The sequence below is a fragment of the Chiloscyllium plagiosum genome, chromosome 34 (assembly GCF_004010195.1).
Source record: "Chiloscyllium plagiosum isolate BGI_BamShark_2017 chromosome 34, ASM401019v2, whole genome shotgun sequence".
NCBI classification, from domain to species: domain Eukaryota; kingdom Metazoa; phylum Chordata; class Chondrichthyes; order Orectolobiformes; family Hemiscylliidae; genus Chiloscyllium; species Chiloscyllium plagiosum.
The window spans coordinates 25,561,720-25,584,267 of NC_057743.1; the positions used below are offsets into that span (position 1 = coordinate 25,561,720).

General features: G+C 43.7%; 1 protein-coding gene across 1 annotated transcript; it reads right to left on the bottom strand.

The window, feature by feature from the left end:
• Positions 1-3,398: 3,398 nt before the first annotated feature.
• LOC122540143 (tumor necrosis factor receptor superfamily member 9-like) lies at positions 3,399-21,610 on the bottom strand. The gene is made up of 7 exons (XM_043675455.1): positions 21,133-21,610; positions 16,104-16,214; positions 14,675-14,818; positions 9,840-9,927; positions 7,619-7,770; positions 5,204-5,341; positions 3,399-4,079 (listed from the first exon to the last, which is right to left on the bottom strand). Exons 1-7 carry the CDS (start codon positions 21,203-21,205, stop codon positions 3,928-3,930), a joined length of 858 nt encoding a protein of 285 aa, XP_043531390.1. The 5' UTR covers positions 21,206-21,610; the 3' UTR covers positions 3,399-3,927.
• Positions 21,611-22,548: the final 938 nt, after the last annotated feature.

Below are 22,548 nucleotides of genomic sequence, written 5' to 3' on the forward strand. Positions count from 1 at the left end.
GGGGGGGTAGGTATAGGAGAGATGTTAGGGGTAGGTTCTTTACTCAGTGAGTCGTGAGTTCATGGAATGCCCTGTCAGTAGCAGTGGTGGACTCTCCCTCATTATGGGCATTTAAGCGGGCATTGGATAGGCATATGGAGGATAGTGGGCTAGTGTAGGTTAGGTGGGCTTGGATCGGCGCAACATCGAGGGCCGAAGGGCCTGTACTGCGCTGTATTCTTCTATGTTCTAATAAGGTCTTCAAGATTAAGAGTAAATTTAGCCAGAGAGATGATGTTTCCACTTACAGTTGAGACCAGGTTAAGGATCATAAATGTAAAATGATAATGAAGACATCTAAAAGAATGTCAGGAGAAGCTTCTTTACCCAGAGAGTAATTAAAATGTGGAACCTGCCATCATGAGGAGTGGTTAAGGGGATCAGAACAGATGTGTTTAAAAGCAAGCTGGGGAATAATTAAGAGAAAATACGTTGAGGTGTGGTAAAAAGAGCTAGTGGGAGCATTTGTGATGCACAAACAACGACAGGAACATTCGAATGGAGTTTTCTCTCTCTCTCTCTCTCTCTCTCTTCAGCAAATATTTTCTAATAGTTTTGCATTTTTAAAGTATTTATTAATCACCACACACTGTCCTGGCCCAAACATACACCAAATCACAGGAGCAGAGTTAGATACTTATATTTCACAATATATTCAGTGACTTTGTTTAAAGTGACAGTAAAAAGATAGCAACATAAACAGTGGTTATGCACTGCTGTACACTGGGTCCGAGATGGTGACTGAAAGTAGCTTTATTCATTAAATATTTAAAAAGAATCTGTACAGATCAGCAACAAGAGCTTTGCCCACTGAATTCCAATGAAATTCCTTATAAAAACCAAGCCTTTTGTTTGATTCATAGACCCAAATTTGCAGACTGCTTTAAAGTTTGACAAGAGATTCAATGAAGTTCTGTTCCTGATAAGTGACTATCAACTATTTACTAATAAACAATTTTACAATATTTTCTGGTTACATTTAGGAATCAAGTGTAACATTATTTGACGCATCCAACACATTCGCCTGTGAAGCACAGATGATGGTTTTTTGAATAGCTTCTGGATCTTACTTGCTCTGCCTCAAACTCTGAGAACAGATCATCTGTCCTTCATCCTATCTTTGGTCATTAATATTCTAGCTCAGGATAGGTTGCATTTGTACTATTTTTTCCTATCCATTTCCAGTTTCCCACTTATTATCCACTCTTCCTTATCAAAGCTATCATGTGACTGTGTCTCTGGCTTTCATGTATTTTGATTCACACTCCAGCTCCAAGCCTATCACTCCATCTGCACTTTTGCTGTTTGTTTTACTTTTTGCCCCTTGTAGACCTCTGTCTTCTATTGTCACACCCCTTTTCACTCTCATGTACTTTGCCTCCTCTAATCCTTACCCCAATGAATCAGTCCTCCTTGCATCTCTGTCACCTCCAGCCCAGGCTTAACTCCCTGTTGAATGAGTCTACAGCATCTCCCATGGTATCCTCCAGAGGGCTCATCAATGCAATTAGCACCAGCCCATTAGGGGCAGTAACACCAATTGTCCAATCCCACTTTCATGAACCTTCCTGACCATTGCGTCAAATGGGGGCTGATCACTTACCCCTCCATTGCTAACCCTGTGCATGTTGTCAGGGGATTTGCTTGTGCCATCCCTCCAAGATCTCCCCCTAGAATGTCCATTGACTTCAAAAGCAGGCCCTTGCCAACCATGAATTTACTGTAGCTGATTGCATCAATATTGTGACCCCCTGACCTGATTTGGGCTTGATGACCCCTTTCTCCTCAGTGGTGCCTCTCCACTCACTGAGACCTTCCTCCACTTGCTGCTCAAGCCAATTGCAATGAGTGTGTGGAGCTCCTCACCTGATCACACTTTAGCTTGTTCACACCATTTCTTTCAAGCGTCACATTTTATTCCATCCTCCTCTCACCTCTAAAATCTCTTCCAGCCACACAATTCTCTATGATGTAGAGTCAGCGATGTACAGCATGGAAACTGACCCTTGGGTCCAGCTTGTTCATGCCAACCAGATATCCTAACCTAATCTAGTCCCATTTGCCAGCATTTGGCCCATATCCCTCCAAACCCTCCCTATTCATATACCAAACCAAATGCCTTTTAAATGTTGTAATTGTACCAGCCGCCTTCACTTCCTCTGGCATCTCATTCCATTCCATCCTCTGTGTGAACAAGTTGCCCCTTAGGTCCCTTTTATATCTTACCCCTGCCACACTAAACCTATGCCCTCTAGTTCTGGACTCACCCACCCCAGGAAAAAGACTTTGTCTATTTATCCTATCCATGCTCCTCATGATTTTATAAACCCCTATAAGGTCACCCCTCAGCCTCTGATCCTCCAGAGAAAATAGTTCCCGTCAGTTCAGCCTCTTGCCTATAGCCCAAATCCTCCAATACTGGTAACATCATCATAAATCTTTTCTGAACCCTTTCAAGTTTCACAACATCCTTCTGATAGGAAGGAGACATGACCTCCCAACTCATCTATTCAATGCTCTGACCAATAAAGGAAAGCATGCCAAATGCCTTCTTCACTATCCTATCTACTGCAACTCTACATTCAAGGAGTTATGAACCTGCACTCCAAGGTCTCTTTGTTCACCAACATTCCTCAGGACCTTACCATTAAGTGTATAAGCCCTGCACTGATTTGCTTGTCTAAAATGCGCAGCTCACATATATTGAAATTAATCTCCATCTGCCACTCCAGCCCATTGACCCAAGTGATTAAGATCCTGTTGTAATCTGGGGTAACCTTCTTCACTGTCCACTACACCTCCAATTTTAATGTCATCTGCAAACTATACCTCCTATGCTCACATCCAAATCATTTATATAAACGGAAAATAGTGGACTCAGCGCCAATCCTTGTGGCACACCGCTGGTCCATATAGATCATATCCACCACTCTGCCCTCATCAGTCCTCTTTGTTACTTCTTCAAAAAACTCAATCAAATTTATGAGGTGATTTCCTACACACAAAGCCATTCTGATTACCCTAAATCAGTCCTTGCCTTTCCAAATACATGTAAATCCTGCCCTCCAACAACTTGCCCACTACTGACGTCAGGCTCACTGGTCTATAGTTCCCTGGCTTTTCCTTACCACCTTTCTTACATACTGGCAACACATTAGCCAACCTCTAGTCTTCCAACACCTCACCTGTGTACTCATCTCATTTTATAGTACTGTTTATTCCATATGTAAATTATTCACCACAGTGACTATGCCTTAAAGTCAACTCTGGAATTGCCCTCAATAGGAACAGGAATCCGGTTGATTATTGACCCCTTCCCGTGTTTCCCCTGTCTAGTCCTATCGGAATTTTATATGTGTCTGTACCAGCCGTTTTAAAGTGCTGCACCTTGTTTCTCTTGTCAAGTACTTATCAATTCTCTTTTCCAACGTTCTTATTGTATCTTTTTCTCACCCTCCTATGGAGTGCATGTTTATTGTGTAAACTGAAGCAAATTTTACCCTCTCTCCCCTTTTGCCGATTAGTTTGAATGTGAGGCTTTGCAGATCTGCTAGACACAGTTACTAAAGCCTTAACTCAATCAGAAAAGAGTTGCAGGGTCCTGGTCTTAACACCTGACTGACATGTGTCTGGTTACACAGAAATTGAAGCAAAAAGGGGTGGTGATCTGTGATTCTTAATGTGACCATGTGATTATCATGGACTGGCTGTTCCACAAAACTTAACATTCATCTATTTACTAGAAAGGAAAAAGGCCAGGTTCTTTAAATAAATCCAGTTCTTTCTGGACAGTTACTTTGACTTTCTAGAAATGAATCACTTTGAAAGTTGTTGACCTCATGCTTCTTCCACCATTTCACAATGAACTGATCACAAGGGCAGCAAGGGTTAGTGTCTGCTCAGACTGGAGGAGGCACAACCCCATTCTGGAGGTTTGGGGTTGGTCTCCTGCCGCAGCTGCCAGTCTCCCACCTCCTCTTCTGGACAATGACAGCTGCACCGATCATCCGCTGCTGTCACCAGGGCCACAGGAGGATCGTCTAAAAACCAGAAGTAGAGAAGCATTAGGAATGTTGCAAATTGAGTCCTTCTGCTTTATCGCATCTCATCTCTCTTCTTTTTTAAAAAAAAATCTCGCTGTAATTTCCCTGGAGCAAAGCAGTTCAGATCATTTTGTTTCTTGTCAATCTTCAATTTCACAGCCTTATTATCGGTGAGTAATACTTCAGTAATCCAGGTCCCACGCTCTGGAATTACCTTTAAACTTCTCTCCCATTCTATCTTCCTTTGAGTCACTCTTCAAAACCTAAACTTTCGAGCAGACTTTAGTTACCTGTCTCCTTCACACAGCTACAGTTTATCTGATGAGGCCCCTACAAAGCACCTCTGGGGGTGGGGGATATTTACCACCTTCAATAGTGCACGGCACAGTGACTAAGTGGTTAGCACTGGCCAGGTACCCGGGTTCGATTCCAGCCTCGGGCGACTCTCCGTGTGGAGTTTACACATTCTCCCCCTGTCTGTGTAGGTTTCCTCCGGGTGCTCCGGTTTCCTCCCAAATTCCAAAGATGTGCAGGTTAGGGGAATTGCCTATAGTGTTAGGTGCATTAGTCAGGGGTAACTATAAGGTAGGGGAATGGGTCTGAGTGGGTTACTCTTCGGAGGGTCGGTTTGGACTTGTTGGAATGAAGGGCCTATTTCCATACTGTATGGAATCTAATCTAATGCAAGTCATTGTTAACATAGAATTTAAAAGCACACAGACAGTCCATTCGGCCCTGCAGGTCTCTGCTGATTTACAGTCAACCTGTGCCTCCTCCCACCAAATCTGTCAGGTGTTTTTATTCCCTCCTTCTTTAAGGACAAAACTAGTTTCGTCTGAATTGCCTGTTTCATTACATAACAATGACCACCACATCATGTTTTATGTATATTTACAATACGCACGGAAAGACAAGAATGCAGCTATTGCTGTAACAATAGCACATTTTGAATGGAATTAAACATCATACAGACCAAGATAACATTCTCACAAGCCAAGAGGTGAAATGCTGCAGCCATCAACGCAACAACAGTGACAAGCCAAGTCAGCTGAGTTGTGGGTAACCATGGCTTCGTGTGATGGTGCTGTTGGTGATGGCGTGAATGTGAGACACGTACTCACCGTGATTTGTTACATCCAGTGGCAGATGCTTCTGTTTTTTTCTATTCTGTACAACAAAGTACAAAGTGAACGGGATGAAGGTGCATGAGAGCAATATTAAAGCGACAATCCCAACAGTGCCCTCATTCTTTGTTGCACCTAAACAGGAAAAAGTGAAAAAGATTGAGGATAAAAGATCTTGAGCTGTTAATTTTCACCATTTCTCAATCAACAATGGAACAGTTATTCTGCTGTTCTTAACAAGTGGACAACAAACAGGACGATGAATGGAAATGATTAAACAATTCCACTGTTAAGAGACCAGGATTGAAGCTCGAATTTGTGATGCCAAGTGATACTGTCAGTCTGGGTTCAATTCCCACACTTGCTAAAATCAGCACGAAGTCCCTATCTTCTTAATCTCACCAGGAGGTGTAATGACCCTCAGGTTAAACTCACTACGAGTCAGCTCTCTCTAACAAGAGGGTAGCCCATGGATCTCTGGGACAAGGTAGCTTTCACTTTAGTTACATTGTGTAACCATCTCCTGACTGGCATAGTAGGAATTTCACTAGGTTAGAAAAATCCGAGACCCAGCTAACAGACACAGTCAACGTGGTTTCAAAACCGACTATAGCAGTTTGGTTCAATTTAGCTTCAGCCAATAAATTTGGAATGGAACGTCTCAGTAATGATGACCATGAAACAGCATTGCTTTCACATACAAGATTCTTAGGAGCCTCGACAGGTGTTTCCCGTTGTGGGAGAGTCTGGAACCAGAGATTATTATCTCAGAGAAAGGAGTCACACAGTTAAGACAGAAATGAAAGGGGATTTCTTCTCTTGAGGATAGTGAATCTGTGGAGCTCTTTACCACAGAGGGTCATTGAACATATTTGTTGGCTGTAGGTCATTAAGTAGATTCAAGACTCAGGTAGATTTTTTTAATCAGTGAGGGAATCAAGGGTTACGGGGACAAGGCAGGAAAGTGGAGTTGAGGATTATCAAAAAGGCCATAGTTTCATTGGATGGCAGAGCAGGCTTAATGGACTGAATGGCCTCCTGCACCTATTTCTTATAGTGTTACAGATTGCATTTGCTGGAAAACTTTCCTTGCTTTTATTGGGAGACTGCAATTTTGGTCACGAGTTGTGTTTGCTGTAGATCACAGACTCTGAAGAAACTCTGATGCCCTCAGTCCCATCCACTTCCAAATTGCTAGCTGGTGTCAAAACCCACTTCATCAAACCGGTTACTAACTAAGCCATAGCTGGCTTAGGCAGCCACTAACTGAGCAGCATGCACCAGTTTGTTTTTATTCTCAGAATTGCGCAGAGTTAGTTGGTGTCAGATGAGTTATTACAGTTAGTTGAACAGAAGAAGGAGCCTGAAGGGGTGAATTCAGTCTGTATTTCTGCTCACTACCCAGAGCTGGATCCCAACATCAGTGGGGAGACATTTAGTGTCATCAGTGCGAATAGCATTGACTGTCTTGACTGTCCCTGTGGTGCCAATCAGTGCTCTTGACCATGCAGGTCAGTCCAACCATCACTGGCACACACTGGCAGATATGTGAATGCCCAGGCATCTTCCAGTGTATCCCCAAACTCACCATCTCTGTTTTGATGGCAGAGGTTTAAAACAGAGACCAGGAGAAAGAGCTGTACTGACACAAGCTGACCCTAGCTGTTTTGGTCTTGTCACTCTTATGCATTTCCCTAATCTGAATTTATGAATTCTTGGCTTCTTTCACATTATCTAAAATGCAGAAAAAAAAAATCATTAGGAAGTGGCTAACTTCCTCAGCTTTATATACTTCTCGTTCATGAGATATATCTGTCGCCAGCAAGTTCAGCATTTACTGCCCTTGAGAAGGTGTGGCTCAGCTGGCTTTGTGATCTACTGCAGTCCTGGAGAGTAGGGTACACTCACAGTGCTATCAGGAAGGAGTCCCAGCTCTTTAATCAACAGTAAAGGAATAGCTACACATTTCCAAGTCAGAATGGTGTGTAACTTGGAGAAAGTGCTAAGAAAGAAGGCCTGGCAAATTTTGTACAAAGGACTCGCTGCTGCTAGTGAGAGTAGAGGGATTGAATGTTGACAGTGGTCGATGGGGTGATAAGGGGTGAGATGATGCTCAGCTTCCTGAACGGATTTGGGAACCCTGATATATTTTTGCTGAGCCTGAGTGGATCCTTTCCAATGGTACCTGAAATGCTCCCAAGACTGGCTCACCACCACGGTGTAATCCCAGCACTCCCTCTTTATTCTTTCAGGATTCTCTAATTCTGGGATACACTAGAACAGAATCTTACAGTCCACGAGGATGCCATTCCGCCCATTGTGATTTGATAACTCTGAGAAAATACTATCAGCAAGCCACTCCTCCCTTTGGCAAAGGGCTTTCAGACAGAGTTTATGACCCACATGACCTACCTTCAATCAATGGATCGTCTGGCTGCCTGGGGTTTCTGATTGTAGGTCGGACTGAGGTGGTCAGAAGCTGTGGGGTTGTCATTGGAGCTCCACACTTTACATCCTCCGTCTGTGAACCATTCCTCAGAACTTGGAGACCTTTTTCCAAGCAGCTAGTACAAGAAAGATAAAAGGTGATTAGACACAAACTGTACAAACCTACTCATTCGGCTTTCTGTAGCTGAGATATTTTTAGAAGGCTGTGCAATGACTGGTCTGATCTGTGGGAGGTATTTAAAGTGGTTTTGCTTTATCATCGCCTGTGAACCCCAGCTGGAGAGCATTATGCGTCTAACTTTATCATTCTGAAATAAGTACCTCCAGCCCATACAGTTACAGTATTGTGAGCAAGCCGGATCTGCAAAGAAGGGAAACCACTCCATCACCTGCTTTCCACAATATTTTAAAGCTCCTTGCTGTGTTGAGGGATGGTGGAAGAATTTTGCAAAGCCCTTCATTGCTGCTCCCTGTGGTTATGCGTGAAGCCTTTAAGTTTCCACTAGCTGCCCAGGCTCTGGACTCTACTTTCAGAAATGAGTAGTACAGCCCATGGACGATCTCATCAAGGGACATTGCTGTGTGATCGTTACGAAGAAGCAAATTCTTAAAGGGCATTGCTATCAGTACAGCTCCTCTTAAAGGGGGATTCTCCACTCAGTGCATTTGGCCATTTCATTAACAGGAGACTTCAGAGGAACATTATGACCTTGTCATACAGACAGCCTACAAGGTACCTCTGTTTCAAATAGAGTCATAGAGCTGTACAGCCCGTCCATGCCAACCAGATATTCCAACCCAATCTAGTCCCACCTACCAGCACCTGGCCCAGATCCCTCCAAACCCTTCCTATTCATATACCCATCCAAATGCCTCTTAAATGTTGCAATTGTACCAGCCTCCACCACTTCCTCTGGCAGCTCATTCCATACAGGTACTACCCTCTACATGAAAAAGTTGCCCCTTAGGTCTCTTTTATATCTTTCCCCTCTCACCCTAAACCTATGCCCTCTAGTTCTGGACTTCCCCACCCCAGGGAAAAGACTTTGCCTATTTACCCTATCCATGCCTCTCATAATTTTGTAAACCTCTATAAGGTCACCCCTCAGCCTCCGACGCTCCAGGGAAAACATCCCAAGCCTGTTCAGCCTCTCCCTATAGCTCAAATTCTCCAACCCTGGCAACATCCTTGTAAATCATTTCTGAACCCTTTCAAGTTTCACAACATCAAATACTTCTGCAAAGATTTTATTCCCAAAATTCCTGTCCTCCTGAAGGTGTGGCTTTCACTGGGTTCATTGTTATAGCCACTTGCTCTCTGCCTAAGTGGCCTTTGCACATGTATGAGCTTTGACATCATGAATATAGAAATTCATCTACAGGGGGCATCACACACACACTGAAACTCACAGACAGAAGCATCACTCCCTGAGAATTCAGTATAGACTCAGGTCAAGACCAAGCTCATTGTTCTTTAAGGATTTTTAAGATACCACAGATTGACTCAGAATCATAAAACGCAGAAGCAGGAGAAGGCCATTCGGCTCCTGAGCTCTTCATTATGATCATCTCACTCAGTACCCTGTTCCCTCTTTCTCCCCATACCCTCTGATCCATTTACTTCTAAGAACTCAATCTTAAAGACTAACAATAGTCTTAACTGGTCCCAAGTCTAATATTGTTTTATCACTTAGCTTTATTTCCAATTCCACAATCCTCCCTGCCTCACACTCCCGCTTTCCCAATGTGTCCTTCTGGTCCCACCTCCCCACATCATACAGGTGCGACCACTCCCTATCTCTGTAACTTTGTCCAGATCTTCCAGATGTCTTCCTTCCTCCAATTCTGTGCATTGATGGTTTCTGCTGGTAGTCATAGCTTCAGCTGTTTGGGCCCTAATTGTTTTTAATTCACTGTGGGCCATGGGAAGGTGGTGGTGAGCTGCTGGAATTCCTTCCTAAACCTCTCTGATTTTTCCTTTTCCTCTTCTAATGTCACCTTTTGTGGCTCAGCGTTCAACATTGTTTGAGAGTCGCTCCTGTGGGATGTTTTACATTGATGTAGCATCTTAAACATTGTGTATTGCACTGATGAAAGTTTCCCTCAGAAATATTTCCTCTCAGTCTAACTATAAAGCTCTCTGCTGCTTCCCAAGCCCCTGATACAGCTCTGATTGACAACTCACTCAGTCCATGGTTTACAGACTCCACCCTCTGTGTTGGAATATGTACCATTCCTACAGTTACTGCAAACTGTGTCCCTGAAGGAGTCACCTAGGAGGGAACAAAAATGAACAGTTATTTTGTAATTCTAACCTCTCAAAGACCTGCTAACCCTTATTTCATCCTGAACACTCCTGCCCATATCATTGTGAGATGCTGTGAAAGGAATATCATTTGGGAAAACGAGTCATTCAGATAAACAAAGAGAAATTGGAGACAGCTATTGAGAAGATTCTGTTTGTAACACACACCACCAAGTGAGATACAGTGGGTACAGGGCAACTAGGCTCTCAGAGTGGGGTCACACATAGCGGGTACGGGAGAGTGGGATCACAGAGAGTGGGTGCAGGGTGACTAGGGTCTCAGAGTGGGTACAGAGGGAAAGGGGTCACACAGGGCGAGCGCGAGAGAGTGGGGTCACACAGAATGGGTACAGAGGGAGTGGGTCACACAGAGTGGGTATGGGGGAGGCAGGCACACAGAGTGGGTACAGGAGAGTGGGGTCACAGAGAGTTGGTACAGGAGAGTGGGGTCACAGAGTGGGTACAAGAGAATGGAGTCACACAGAGTGGGTACAGGACAACTAGTGTCTCAGAATGGGTACGGGAGAGTGGGGTCACAGAGAGTGGGTACAGGATGACAAGGGTCTCAGAGTCGGTACAGAGGGGAGTGGGTCACACAGGGCAGGTACAGAGGGAGTGAGGTCACATAGAGCAGGTATGGGGGGGTGGGTCACACACAGGGGGTACGGGAGAGTGAGGTCACAGAGAGTGGGTACAGGGGATTGGGGTCATACAGAGTGGGTACAGGGGGAATGGGGTCACACAGAGTGGGTACAAGGGGTATGGGGTTGCATAGAGATGGTATAAGACATTGAGTGGGCACAGGGTGAGTGGGATCACTCAAGCCAGTAATGTGGAGGGAGTGGCCAAGCCAGGCAGATTGTTTGCAGTGCCGCTGAGTTTGCTGATCTGAGGTTTGGAATCAACAGCAAAACAGAAAGACCTTTCTCACAAATAGCTCATCTCTCTAAACAACCAACTGTATACTTCCTCCGGGGAGAATCGGAACTTAAAGGCAAGTTCTGTAAACAAAGATACAGGCAAAATACCAGAATCCAGTCTCCAAACAATGGAATCCAGATCAGGGGAAGCAGGAAGAAGCTTTCATTGTGATCATTGCCATTGGTTAAGTCATGGCATTCCTATTTAATGGAGGCCATAAAAAGAGAACATGAAACAAAAGTGGAACATTCTTACCCGGGTCATGCTGACCACAGGATGTGGTTCTGTAATAATCAGTTTTCAGCCAAATCCTGCACTGAGTGACTCAACAAGTTGTGATGCTAAACGTCAAACACATCCTTTCCACTTCACAAGTTTGGGGGGGGGGGGGGAGTGAAAGACAAAGGTGCATTGCCCTCAGTTCCTGCAGGTTATGATCTATCTGACCTTGTATTTCCAGATACTCATGGGAGACTGAGCCATTGTTATCTGACTTCTCAGGTAATTAGTCAGAGGAACACTTTTGTGTTTCTTTTCTCCTAAGAATCTTGAATGCAAGTGACTGATGAGAATATAACTTTGCAGTGTGAACACTTCGCAAGGGTCCAAGATTGACAACAGAAGAGAGAGTCTGAGACCACCTCGAGTTAGGATTCAAGGATTTGAGACAAACTGCTTCAACCATAATGTAGATAAGTTTGAGGTTATCTGCTTCAGTAGCAGGAATGAAGGTGCAGAATATTTCTTTAACGGTGAGAGACTAGACAGAGAGACAGTCCAAAGAGAGACAGTTGTTGATAAGCCACTGAAAGCTAGCATTCAGGTGCAGTAAGAAATTTTAAAAAATAGTACGTAGCCTTTATTGCAAAAGGGTTTGAGTTCAGTCCTGTTTCAGTTGTACAGAACACCAACTGGACCACACTGAACCTGAAGTCACATGTGTATTTCTGGCCTCCTTGCCTATGGAAAGAGTATTTGCAGTAGTGTTTCACCAGACTGGTTTCTGTAATGGTGGCACTGTCCTATAAGGAGAGATAGAGGAGATGGCAACTATATTCACGAGAGTTTGGAAGAATGGAGGATTATCTTATAGCAAATTACAAAATTCTTAAGTGGATAGACAGTGTAGATATAGAAAGGATGTCTTCTCTGGCTCTGGTTAAGGGTCTAAAACTAGGGACACCATCTCAGAATAAAAGGCAAACCATTTATGACAGAGATGACAAGGACAGAGGGTGGTGAGTTTTTGAACTTCTCTCACCTAGAGGGCAGTGAGAGCTCAGTCACTGAGTAAGTCAAAGAGAGTTTATAGATTGCTAGTTACTAATGATATCAAGGGATATGGGAAACGAATGAGAATATGATGCTGAGGTACAACACAACCCATGGCAGGACAGGCTTGAGGGGCTGAATGGCTTACTTTGCTCCTAGTTCCTATATTCCCACAAGCTTAAACAACACAATGGACAGTGTTATCTCTGGTTGGTGTTCTTCATATAAGGAACCATTAATAACAACAGCAGGAGATTTGGGCTAGGCCTTGTATAAATATTGGATCAGAGCTGTGTGAGTTTCATAGCATTATCCTGCTCATTATGTTTCACCAGTACAGTAACTTTATTAAGGTAGGTGACCTCACTTTAGAAATAATTGTGAAAAAAGGTTTGAAAGTATTGGGATACTGGCCCTTTCTAATAAGGGATAAGGGTTCACTATTCACAGTGTTTGCCAAGACTTAAGCATGCGGCACCATCAGCTTTCAGCCCAATGGCAAAGCAAAGAGTATAGTCGGGTCTTCATGACTCTTCAAAAAAATGCACAGAGTCCAGTTAGCCGGGAGTCCCTTGCTCAGTTGGATGGGTACCACACACTAAGTGAAGATGGAGATTCACTTCCCAGACAAAGATTCATGGGTCAATGGTGCAAGACACCATGTCCTCTTGAGGGAACAGCTAAGATATTTAAATGACAAAACACTCAGACACAGGTTGAGTGAAGGCACGTACATGCAACCATATTATCCAGAAGCAAGACACCGGAGGTTAGGAACTTTTCTGAAATGCAGTTAATCAGTGGTCCTTTGCTCTTTCTACTCCCTTCCAAAAGAAATTGTAAAAACTACAAGACTTGAAACGATTGCCAGTCCGACACAATCACAGGTCACAAATCTCAAAGGCAACATCTGCCTAAAAAAAAAGTGTTACAGTAGCTGCCTGTTTGTGATTGTGTTTTGGTTAAGTTTCTGAATTCCTCTACCTATGAGGATTAGATAGGTCTTGATTTTCTTTGAAGGGAGAGATGTGACATGACGTGTGATGGTGTCAGAGTCTTCATTGTATAATTTATCAAGTAATTACTTGATTTTCATCCTTTATCTCTTTCTCTCTGCTATATGTGGCCCAGTAAAGCATCAGAGATGTGGAGCACCTGAAACTACTGTAAATAACTTGTTATTTTATGCCCTTAATAAAACACCGGTGCCCTAATAAATGAAGAGCCACAAAACGTTAAAAAAAATTTTGTAAAGGTAAGTGGTTGGTACAGACTTGTACTGAACTGCAAGTAAATAGAAGCAAGTTAAAAGAATCTATCAATTTAACTATCTAGGAAGTGCAGTAATATCCAATATCAAAAGCAGCATTGAAACTCAAGAAAGGATTGGACAAGCCAGAAGTAATTCTGTAAAATTCAGCAGCGGTCTAAAAAGGTCAGAAAGAAGAAGCTGAATCAGGAAAGTGTGATGTTTAGTCAGTTATGAATATGAATGTGAAACTTAGAATATTGCGAAGACAATGTAAAGAAAATCAACAACTTAGATATGTGCTTAAGAAGAACTTTTGGGTTAAGAGAAAAGAACTAACAGGATGGGTTCAGCAAGAGAACTCTTCAATAATTCCAAAAGAAACCAAATAGAGTTTTTCAGACATTTTATTTGTGCAAAGAGGTGGAGAGTAATCAACTCAGAAGGATTCATGGAGGAACAATAAGAGGCTAATAATGAAGGAAATAACTACACAGCGTTAAAGATTGACTTTGTCCCAACAACGAGTTCATCTAGTGTTGCCATAAACAAAGTCTGGGAGACAATGGTCTCTAATGTTCCCAGCATAGCACTGAATTAAAACGCCTCATTTTAACAACTCAGCATTATGTCCACTATTTAAAAAGGTATTGGCAGAGACCATACCAAAACCAGGTAAGGCAATGGATTCAGCAGTTCATGCAGGTCCCAGTGTGGAACTGAGCTACATTAACCAGGGCCCAGTTTTATTCCCCAGTCTAATGTGGCATGAAACAACGGCAGAGGTTCCAGTTGACCTCAACATCATTGTAATAGTCTGAATCTGACCTACATCACAGGTCGAGATTGATATTTTCAAATCAAACTGTTTAGAGAAGTTGGGGCAAGTAGGATTTGAACTCAGGCCTCTTGTTTCAGAGATAGGGACACTACCATGTGAGCCCTACCTGCATGTGGATATTGGAGTCAGGACAGAATTGGACTCAGCCATGAAAACTCTCAGGATATAATAGAAAGGGATGTGCGGCTTCTATTTATCCCAAAGTTCTGACATGAAAGATTTGTAAGAACTGGAGAGAAGGAGAAGAGTAGGATTGAGACAGAGGCATTTTGGAGAGTTGAAAGATGAAACAGCAATGACCAGGCAATATGCTGACGATAAAGAACCGTACTGATGCAATACTCAAACTATATCCCGACAATGTTCAGATAGTTATTAAATAGGAATAAAACAAACATTTCAAATAAAACTAGTTTCTTCAGGACCCCTTACCTTTCTGTTGCACTTGTTGTCCTTTCTTGCACACTTTATGGGCTTGACAGGAGCTGCACTCTTTATTTGCACACATGAAACCCTTGACACATCGACACTTGGTGTTGGAGGTCGATGTACAGGGTTCTAAGGTCAAAAATTTCCCTTTCAAAAACAGAAAAACTCATGTCATTGAGAGGACTAGCACTGGAAATGAATGGATAGAAGGAAGAGTAGAAAAGGGAGAGAGGATAAAACATTGGCAAAAAGAGAAGCATAGGAACATGACATAGGAGCAAGAGTAGGCCATTCAACTCTTCAAGCCCACTCAGCCATTCAGGTAGATCAGGGGCGACCTTTTCCTTCAACACCACTCTCCCATACTATCCCTGTATCGTGGATGATTTTAATATATGGAAACTTATAAACCTCAGTGTTGGACATATATATTTGATATAGCTCCCTGGAGTAGAGAGTTCAAAAGATTTGTCACCCTCTGTGTGAAGAAATTCCTCCTCAGCTCAGTTCTATATGACCTGCACCTTATTCTGAGACAGTGTTCCCTGATTCTACACCCTCCAGCTAAGGGAAGCATCCTGCAGTAATCCATAGATCCCTGTACAAATTACATATGTTCGAATAATAGCATCTTTCTTCTAAGCTTTTGATCTGCTTGTCATCTCAACTTGACCTTCTTGTAACCCTTGACTCCTTTGTATATCAAAAATCTCTCTCACTCAATCTTGAATTAATTCAATGACACAGCCTCCACTGCTTTCAGGGGACAAATATTTCACAGACTAATAACTGTAAGAAAAAAATCTAATCTGTCATAAAAGGAAGATCTCGCACTCTTAAAATTATGTTCCCTAACGTAATTCTAGTCTCCTCACAAAAAATAACATCCTCAGAATCCACCCTGACCAGTGCCCTTAAGACATTGTATCTCAATAGATCACCTCTCATTCCTTCTAAACTCCAGCTGGGTAAACCAGTTCAGCCTTTCTTCATAAAATAATGCTTTCATTTTAAGAATGAGTCAAGTGGATCTTCTCTGAATTGCTTTGAACACAATTATATCCCTTATCAAATAATGAGACCAAAGATGTACACAGTATGGTGGATGTGATCTCTCCAAGATCCTGTACAGTGTAGTAAAACTTCCCTATTTTCACAGTCTACTCCTCTTGCCTTCCTAATCACTGACTGTATCTGCAAAGTAACTTTGTGATTCATGTACCAGGACACTCAGTTCTCCCCCCCCACCCACCCTTCACCAAGGTTCTGGAATCTCTCTCTCTCTTTAATTAAAATGTGTTTGTAATTCTTCTTGCCGATGTTGACAATATACTTTTGCCAACCCACTAGGTGTCCTTTTTCAGATCCTTCAGGACCTGACAGTAAATGCACAGCAAGACAGCGCCAGATCCTGTTTGTAGAAGGCACCTACCTCCAGTACACTGTTGGCACCTGTTGCAGAAATGGCCATGATTTGGGTTCTCTGTGTACGATCCTGCTGGACAGAGGGTGCATACATGCTCCTTAGAATTCAAATACCAGCCTGTTGACAAGAAAAATGGTCACTATTTTAATCACTAAATAGTCAAAATAATTGACAGCGAGCGCAGTTCTCCTCCATTCCTCCTCGAAACTCTTGTCCTATGTTTAGTTCCTCAAACAGCATTCAACCTCCAGGTTCTGGATCAGTGGTGCTGGAAGAGCACAGCAATTCAGGCAGCATCCAACGAGCAGCGAAATCGACGTTTCGGGCAAAAGCCCTTCATCAGGAATTCCTGATGAAGAGCTTTTGCCCGAAATGTCGATTTCGCTGCTCGTTGGATGCTGCCTGAATTGCTGTGCTCTTCCAGCACCACTGATCCAGAATCTGGTTTCCAGCATCTGCAGTTATTGTTTTTACCTCGTTGATTCAACCTCCAGGACCTTACCATTCTCAGAATGTGTTAGTGAGCATGAAAGGATCAAATCAGATTTGAGAGCAGGAGGCTGGGACTAACTAAATAGTTAATTTCAATTTCAGAGTCAGAATATGCATGATGAGCCAAATGGCCACTTTCCAGTTTGCACCTTGCTGTGAGTCTAAACTTGTTCTTGCCTGATAACCTGCCAGAACTCCCAGCACTGGACCAGGTGGATGTTTCCTCATAATGGGAGACTAGAATCAAAGAATACAATTGGATAACAATAGGACAGATGAGATCTATTTTTTCTCTGAGCGTTGTTAGTCTGTGGAATTCTCGTGGTAATAACTGAGGCAGTTTAATACATGTGAGACAAAAAACCCCCAAAGAACTGCAGATGCTGGAAATCAGAAACAAAAAAGTATGAAATGTTAATTCTGCTTTCTCTCCAGGGACTTGCTGAGTTTTTCCAGCAATTTTTGTTTTAAAACCAATTAGGTTTGCGTTCTAAGGCACTGTCTTTCCACATCTGGGAATTGACATTGAATTTCCCTTTGCAGGGGCTGGCTGGAAGGAAAACACCCAATATTCCCAACTTGCTTTCAACAGTCAGCTGAGTCACTCAGAATCAATGAAATTAAATTTAATCCAAACCATTCAATTCACTGTCCTTTTCTTTCCCTGCTTCCCTTCCTCTTTCTTTTGCTCCATCTCTCCCCATTTCTCTTTTGAGCAGGGCCAGTCAACAGGGAGACAAAATATTTCTTCATCTTGCAAAGTACTCCAATTAGATTTCCCACAGGATCATTTACTCTATTGGGTGGGGGAAGGAGAGGGGGTAGATTTATGCACAAATTCCAGGCTGACAGTCCAGTGCAGTGTGGAGGGAGTGCTGCATTGTTCGAGGTACTTTCTATCAGAGCAGATGCTAAACTTAGGCTTTCTTGAATGGATGTAGAGAATCCTTGGCATTATTAGAAACAGGAGCAAAGGGGATCATCTTGGTAATCTAGCCAATATATGTCCCTCAATCAACATCAGTACAAATGATTATCTGGCTATTATCACATTGCTGTTTGAGAGAACTTGTTCTGAGTCAAACAGCTGCCACTACTCTCACAGTGACTATATTTGAAAACGTTGCTGGACAGAGCTTTGACGCTTCCTGTAGTTGTGAAAGACTCTATACAAATGCAAATATATTCTTCCTTTGAATTAAACACTGGTCCTTCAAACAGACATTGAACAGCTTTAAATTTGTACTAAATTGTTTGAAGGGTGATTCTTGAACTACTTAATTAACCATGTCACATTTGCATCAGAGTTATTTATAAACATGAAAATTCCCAGTTAGTAATTGCATCTGAATGTTACCCTGGTATTCTATCTGATGACTCACCTTATTACCTTCTCTTTTGCATCTCTTTTATCATCATACAAGTAGTAAGTCTGCTTCTTCATAACTGCCCCCTTAGTTCTGCATCGTCTCACCCCCTGAGTCAGTGCCTCACCCTACCTTCTTTCATTCTCTCAGACCCTCATTCCTCAGACATTAGGAACAGGTATAAACTATTCAGCCCATCAAGCCTATTCCAGTATGTAATATGATCATGGCTGACTGGACCTTCAATATCTTTTACTCACAACATCCCCAAAACTTGTTATGCCATTGATAATCAGAAATCTATCAAACTGTAATTTAAACATACTGAAAGGCTGAGCTTCCACAATCCAACAATCCAAAGGTACACATCCTCTTATTTCTTCCCATCTTAGTCCTAAATGGCAAGCCCCTTATTTTCAAATCGTGTCACTTTATTCTAGACTCTCCAATCAAGGGAAAGATTTTACCTACATCTACCTGGTGTATCCCATCAGGTACTTTGTAGTTTTCAATTAGATCAACACTCATTCACTACATCTGCACCCAAGCGCTGCTTGATATTCGGTTCTTAATTTCAATGTGATTATATGGACCAGTTGGTCTGAAATTTGATTCCTGATCCATTCTGAGTTAAAAATGTGTTGCTGGAAGAGTGCAGCAGGTCAGGCAGCATCCAAGGAGCAGGAGAATTGACGTTTCGGGCATGAGCCCTTCGTAAGGAATAAGCAACATGTTCTGAAGCAACGTATTTTCAGCTCTGACCTCCAGCATCTGCAGTCCTCACTTTCTCCCATTCTGAGTTAGACAGGATGGTACAACTGATCTAAATCAACTCCAGGCTAAAGAGGGAAGAGGCTATCAGTGAACATCCTATACATTTATGGGCTTCTGTTGGAGAACACCTTCTAGCCAAGGGCACTGAGGTTAATGACTGACTGAAATTGCTACCTCAGCATAGGTTGGAGATTGTACTTAGCACTGTCTTGGACTTGGACTGATGAGACCAGAGACAGAATAACTGTCTATTAAACCATTTGAGAGTTCTCCCTGTAACTGTGGGGGAGGCTGGTGCTCATCTTAGATTTCCAAGATGGCACTGGCATGGCCTGCTGGACAAACTTTCCTCATTCCTGAAGAAGGGCTTATGCCCGAAACGTCGATTCTCCTGTTCCCTGGATTCTGCCTGACCTGCTGCGCTTTTCCAGCAACACATTTTCAGCTCTGATCTCCAGCATCTGCAGACCTCACTTTCTCCCCATGGGTAGGTAGTGTTTGGGCTCATTAGAACCCAACCACTCCAAGCCTGCGTTTTTGAGGCCAGAGTGGTATTGGTGGATGGTGGCTAGAGCTTAGGCAGCATGAACCAGGTAGGCCCACAGTCTGGACTCTTGGTGGTGGTGAGACCCAGAGCAGGGACTCCTGGCAGCAGTAGTCCCAGAGCCTGGACTCTCAGCAGGGTGGGCGAGGTAAGGCAACAGCAGAACTAGAGTATCCTGGAGCATCAGCATGGTCATTGCTGTTCCCAGAATGGGACTGCTTGAAGACCAGAACACCTTGCAGGGATTTTATAGGAACCCTAAGGCCATACTTGAGACCCCAGTTTGAACCAAAGATAAACTTTAAGTAATTTCTTTTTTATCCTTATTATAATTCAAAATAACACCGGATTATGGCTATAAAACACTTTTCATTCTATCTTCAAGATACACATGACGATAAATAAGTCATACATCATTCATCCATCTGTGTATTACATTCACTGCTTGCCAGAACATGATCAGTATTATCCTTTCACTGTTTGGCACCTGGTTAGAAATATTCTCACAACCACCAATAAATATTTTGGGGAATCTCTCAGATCACCAGTGCACTCTGTCCTCACGTGGAGCTGCTGGTCTTGGGGAATACCAGACTGTGGAATTGGATGCTGGATAGGTTCCCTCTGCTAGTAGGGGATGGAGTAGCAATGCAAGCACAGCTTGTGAGCATTGAGGGACAGGACAGTGTTAAGGGAAAGGGGAATACTGAGATCCCCATCCCTCCTCCCAAAAATACACATTGCATAACCAGTTGGTGGATTTCCCTGCCAGATAATTATCTAGAGATTTGGGGGAGTTTTTGAGCATTTCTGCTTCCAGGAATAAGCAAGAAATATCAAGAAACAGTTCAGATGCCTTCTCTCCCAATGCCCATCGTGTGGCTCAGTACAGTTTCCCCAGCACAGGAAGATCCCAGGGACAGAGTATGAAGGAGCAGCTTGACACTAGAAGGTTTGGGGGGTGGGGGTGGGATGGTTATCAGTCCTGTGGGGGTGGACAACCCTGATCATTATCGAGGTCGGTGACTCATAAAGTTGGAATCTGAGTGCAGAGATCTTCATACAGTGTGACTGGGTTGTCAGTCTGAGGGCAAACGGCAATGTTTCACAAGAATAAAAACTCCCAACAAAATTCTGTAGTCGGGTTTTTTAGAAGTGCCTAGGGGCATGGGTAATGGTCTCACATTATCGCAGTCTGGAGGAGTCAGTGACCCCCGGAAACCATAGGAGAATCTAGCTGCAAAAATCAACAAAACCAGGGACATGTTTACGGTTCCCCCAGCGCCACTCGTTTTTTTTTAAAATGACCGCGGACACTCTAAAGGACCTGTCTCCCAGTGAATGTGAGGGAGTTGCTTGGCTGTTCACCAAGCCCGCTGGTGACCTCCGTCTAAGTTTGTTATATATCCCCCCCCCCCCCCCGCTGACATCAGGAGGTTACAGAAAATGGGTTGGAAACAGAAAAAAAAATCGAGAGCGACTGAGGGGAGGTCTGAGATAAGGATTGAAAGAGGGACAGAGGGTGAGAGAGAGAAGGGGGAACTGAGAGAGAGAGAGAGAGAGAGACTTGATGTAGGAGAAAGTGAGTCTGCGAAATAAACAAAACTAAAGAGAAAGATTGCGGCAGATAGAGAGCGCTGCACACAAATAGATAAGCGGTCTGGGTAACATCAGACATTCCCCAATAATGGAGATTTCGGTTTGTTTACTCTCTGGAGTTGTTCAGGTGTGCATGATCGAACCAGCTCCGGGTCAAATTCAGTCAGCACACCTTCAATCCCAGTAAAACACAGCAGGAGCGCGGTAAAGAGCGCCCTGAACCCAAGTTAATTGGATCTGCAGTAGACTTGCTCCCTACCTGCAGGACAGTCCTTGTCCGAGGACGCCTTTACCAGCGGGAGGAGCACCAGTAGCAGAAGCCAGCTCTCCATCCTCTCTATACCCGGGCCGTTCTCACAGTGAACTGAGAGACTGCCCTCACTAGCTCAGGGTTTAGCCCGAGCTACCGGAGGGGGCGGCCTGGCTGACGTTCCGGGGGACGGGGGACGGGGGGGGGAATCCCCAGAATTTACGAGCCCTGGGGGGTGAGGGTTAAACCTGCCCCCTCTCTCAGAAACACGAAACATCCGGAGGGATACCCACCGGCTCACGCAAAGGTCCCGCCCCTTCACCCAGAAGCAGCGAGCAGCGTTCATTCTGTCCCTCTGACTGTGCTACCCCACTCTCGGCGTCTCCACATTTCAAGCGGGTGATGGACTTTCCCAGGGTTATGATCTGGTCATTCTGGTAACTCTGAATGATGTAAGGACTGGAGTGCTCTAACCGAGATGGTTCCCGCGCCCCCTCCCCCTCCTGGATACTGTCAACAGAGAAATGTGACACATCTCCAGCAGTAAAGCTGATCCCTGTCAGAGTACTGCTCCAGGGGGGTAGTGCTTCTCTCTGGGAGCCATCACACCACAGAAGCGAGCACACGCTGCTGTACTGTGGAGGGGCTGCTGTTCTGGTGGCAAATTCAACTGCGCGCTCAGAGGAGTGTTGGTTCTAGAAATCAGCTGCTTGCTTTTGTAAATTGGCCACCACCTTTCCTTCGTGGTCACAGTGGCTGCACAACAACTTGCATTCATATAGCACCTTTGACAGAATAAAACATCCCAAGGCGTTGCCTTAAGACTACTAGCATTGGGCTACTCCGCCATCCCATAAGATCACAGCTGAACCAACATTTCTCACATCCATTCCTCTGCCCTTTAGCCTCTGTTTCCCAGTTGGGCCTGTCTGGGGCAAGGATTTCTGAAGGCACACAAACTCAAAGAGCAGAAATTGCTCCTGGTCTCAGGCTGAAATTGACGTTCCTTTGTTCTGACGCTATGCCCAACGGACTCTCCCACTAGAAGAAACATACTCTCAGCGTTAACTCTGTCTCGTCCCTTAAGAATCCTCTAGGTTTTAATAAGTCCCCCCCTCATTGGGACTCGAATAAGTCCCAACCCATTCAGCTTTTGCTCATTCAGGAATCCCTCCTTAGCAGGGATCATCCCAGTGATCCTTCTCTGAACTGCTTTCGATTAAATAATATCTTTCCTTAGATGAGGAACCTTAGATTGGTGACCCATTTGTAGCCTCCCCCACACCTTGTACAGTTGCAGTGACTAGTTTCACAGTAGCCTCATGAAGAGCAGAGGTGCATCTAGACCAAAACTTGGACATAAAAGTAGATTTTCAGGAACATTTTAAGGAAGGTGGAGGAGCGAAGGTTTAAAGACGGAATCTC

What these genes read in the sequence shown, in the direction of transcription:
- LOC122540143 (XM_043675455.1), bottom strand. Translation starts at nt 21,205, where the DNA reads ATGGAGAGCTGGCTTCTGCTACTGGTGCTCCTCCCGCTGGTAAAGGCG. An exon ending in AGACGATCCATTGATTGAAG is followed by an intron (nt 5,342 to 7,618) that starts GTAGGTCATGTG and finishes TTTCCTGTTTAG; the next exon opens with GTGCAACAAAGAATGAGGGC. An exon ending in ACTGGATGTAACAAATCACG is followed by an intron (nt 4,080 to 5,203) that starts GTGAGTACGTGT and finishes TCTGGTTTTTAG; the next exon opens with ACGATCCTCCTGTGGCCCTG.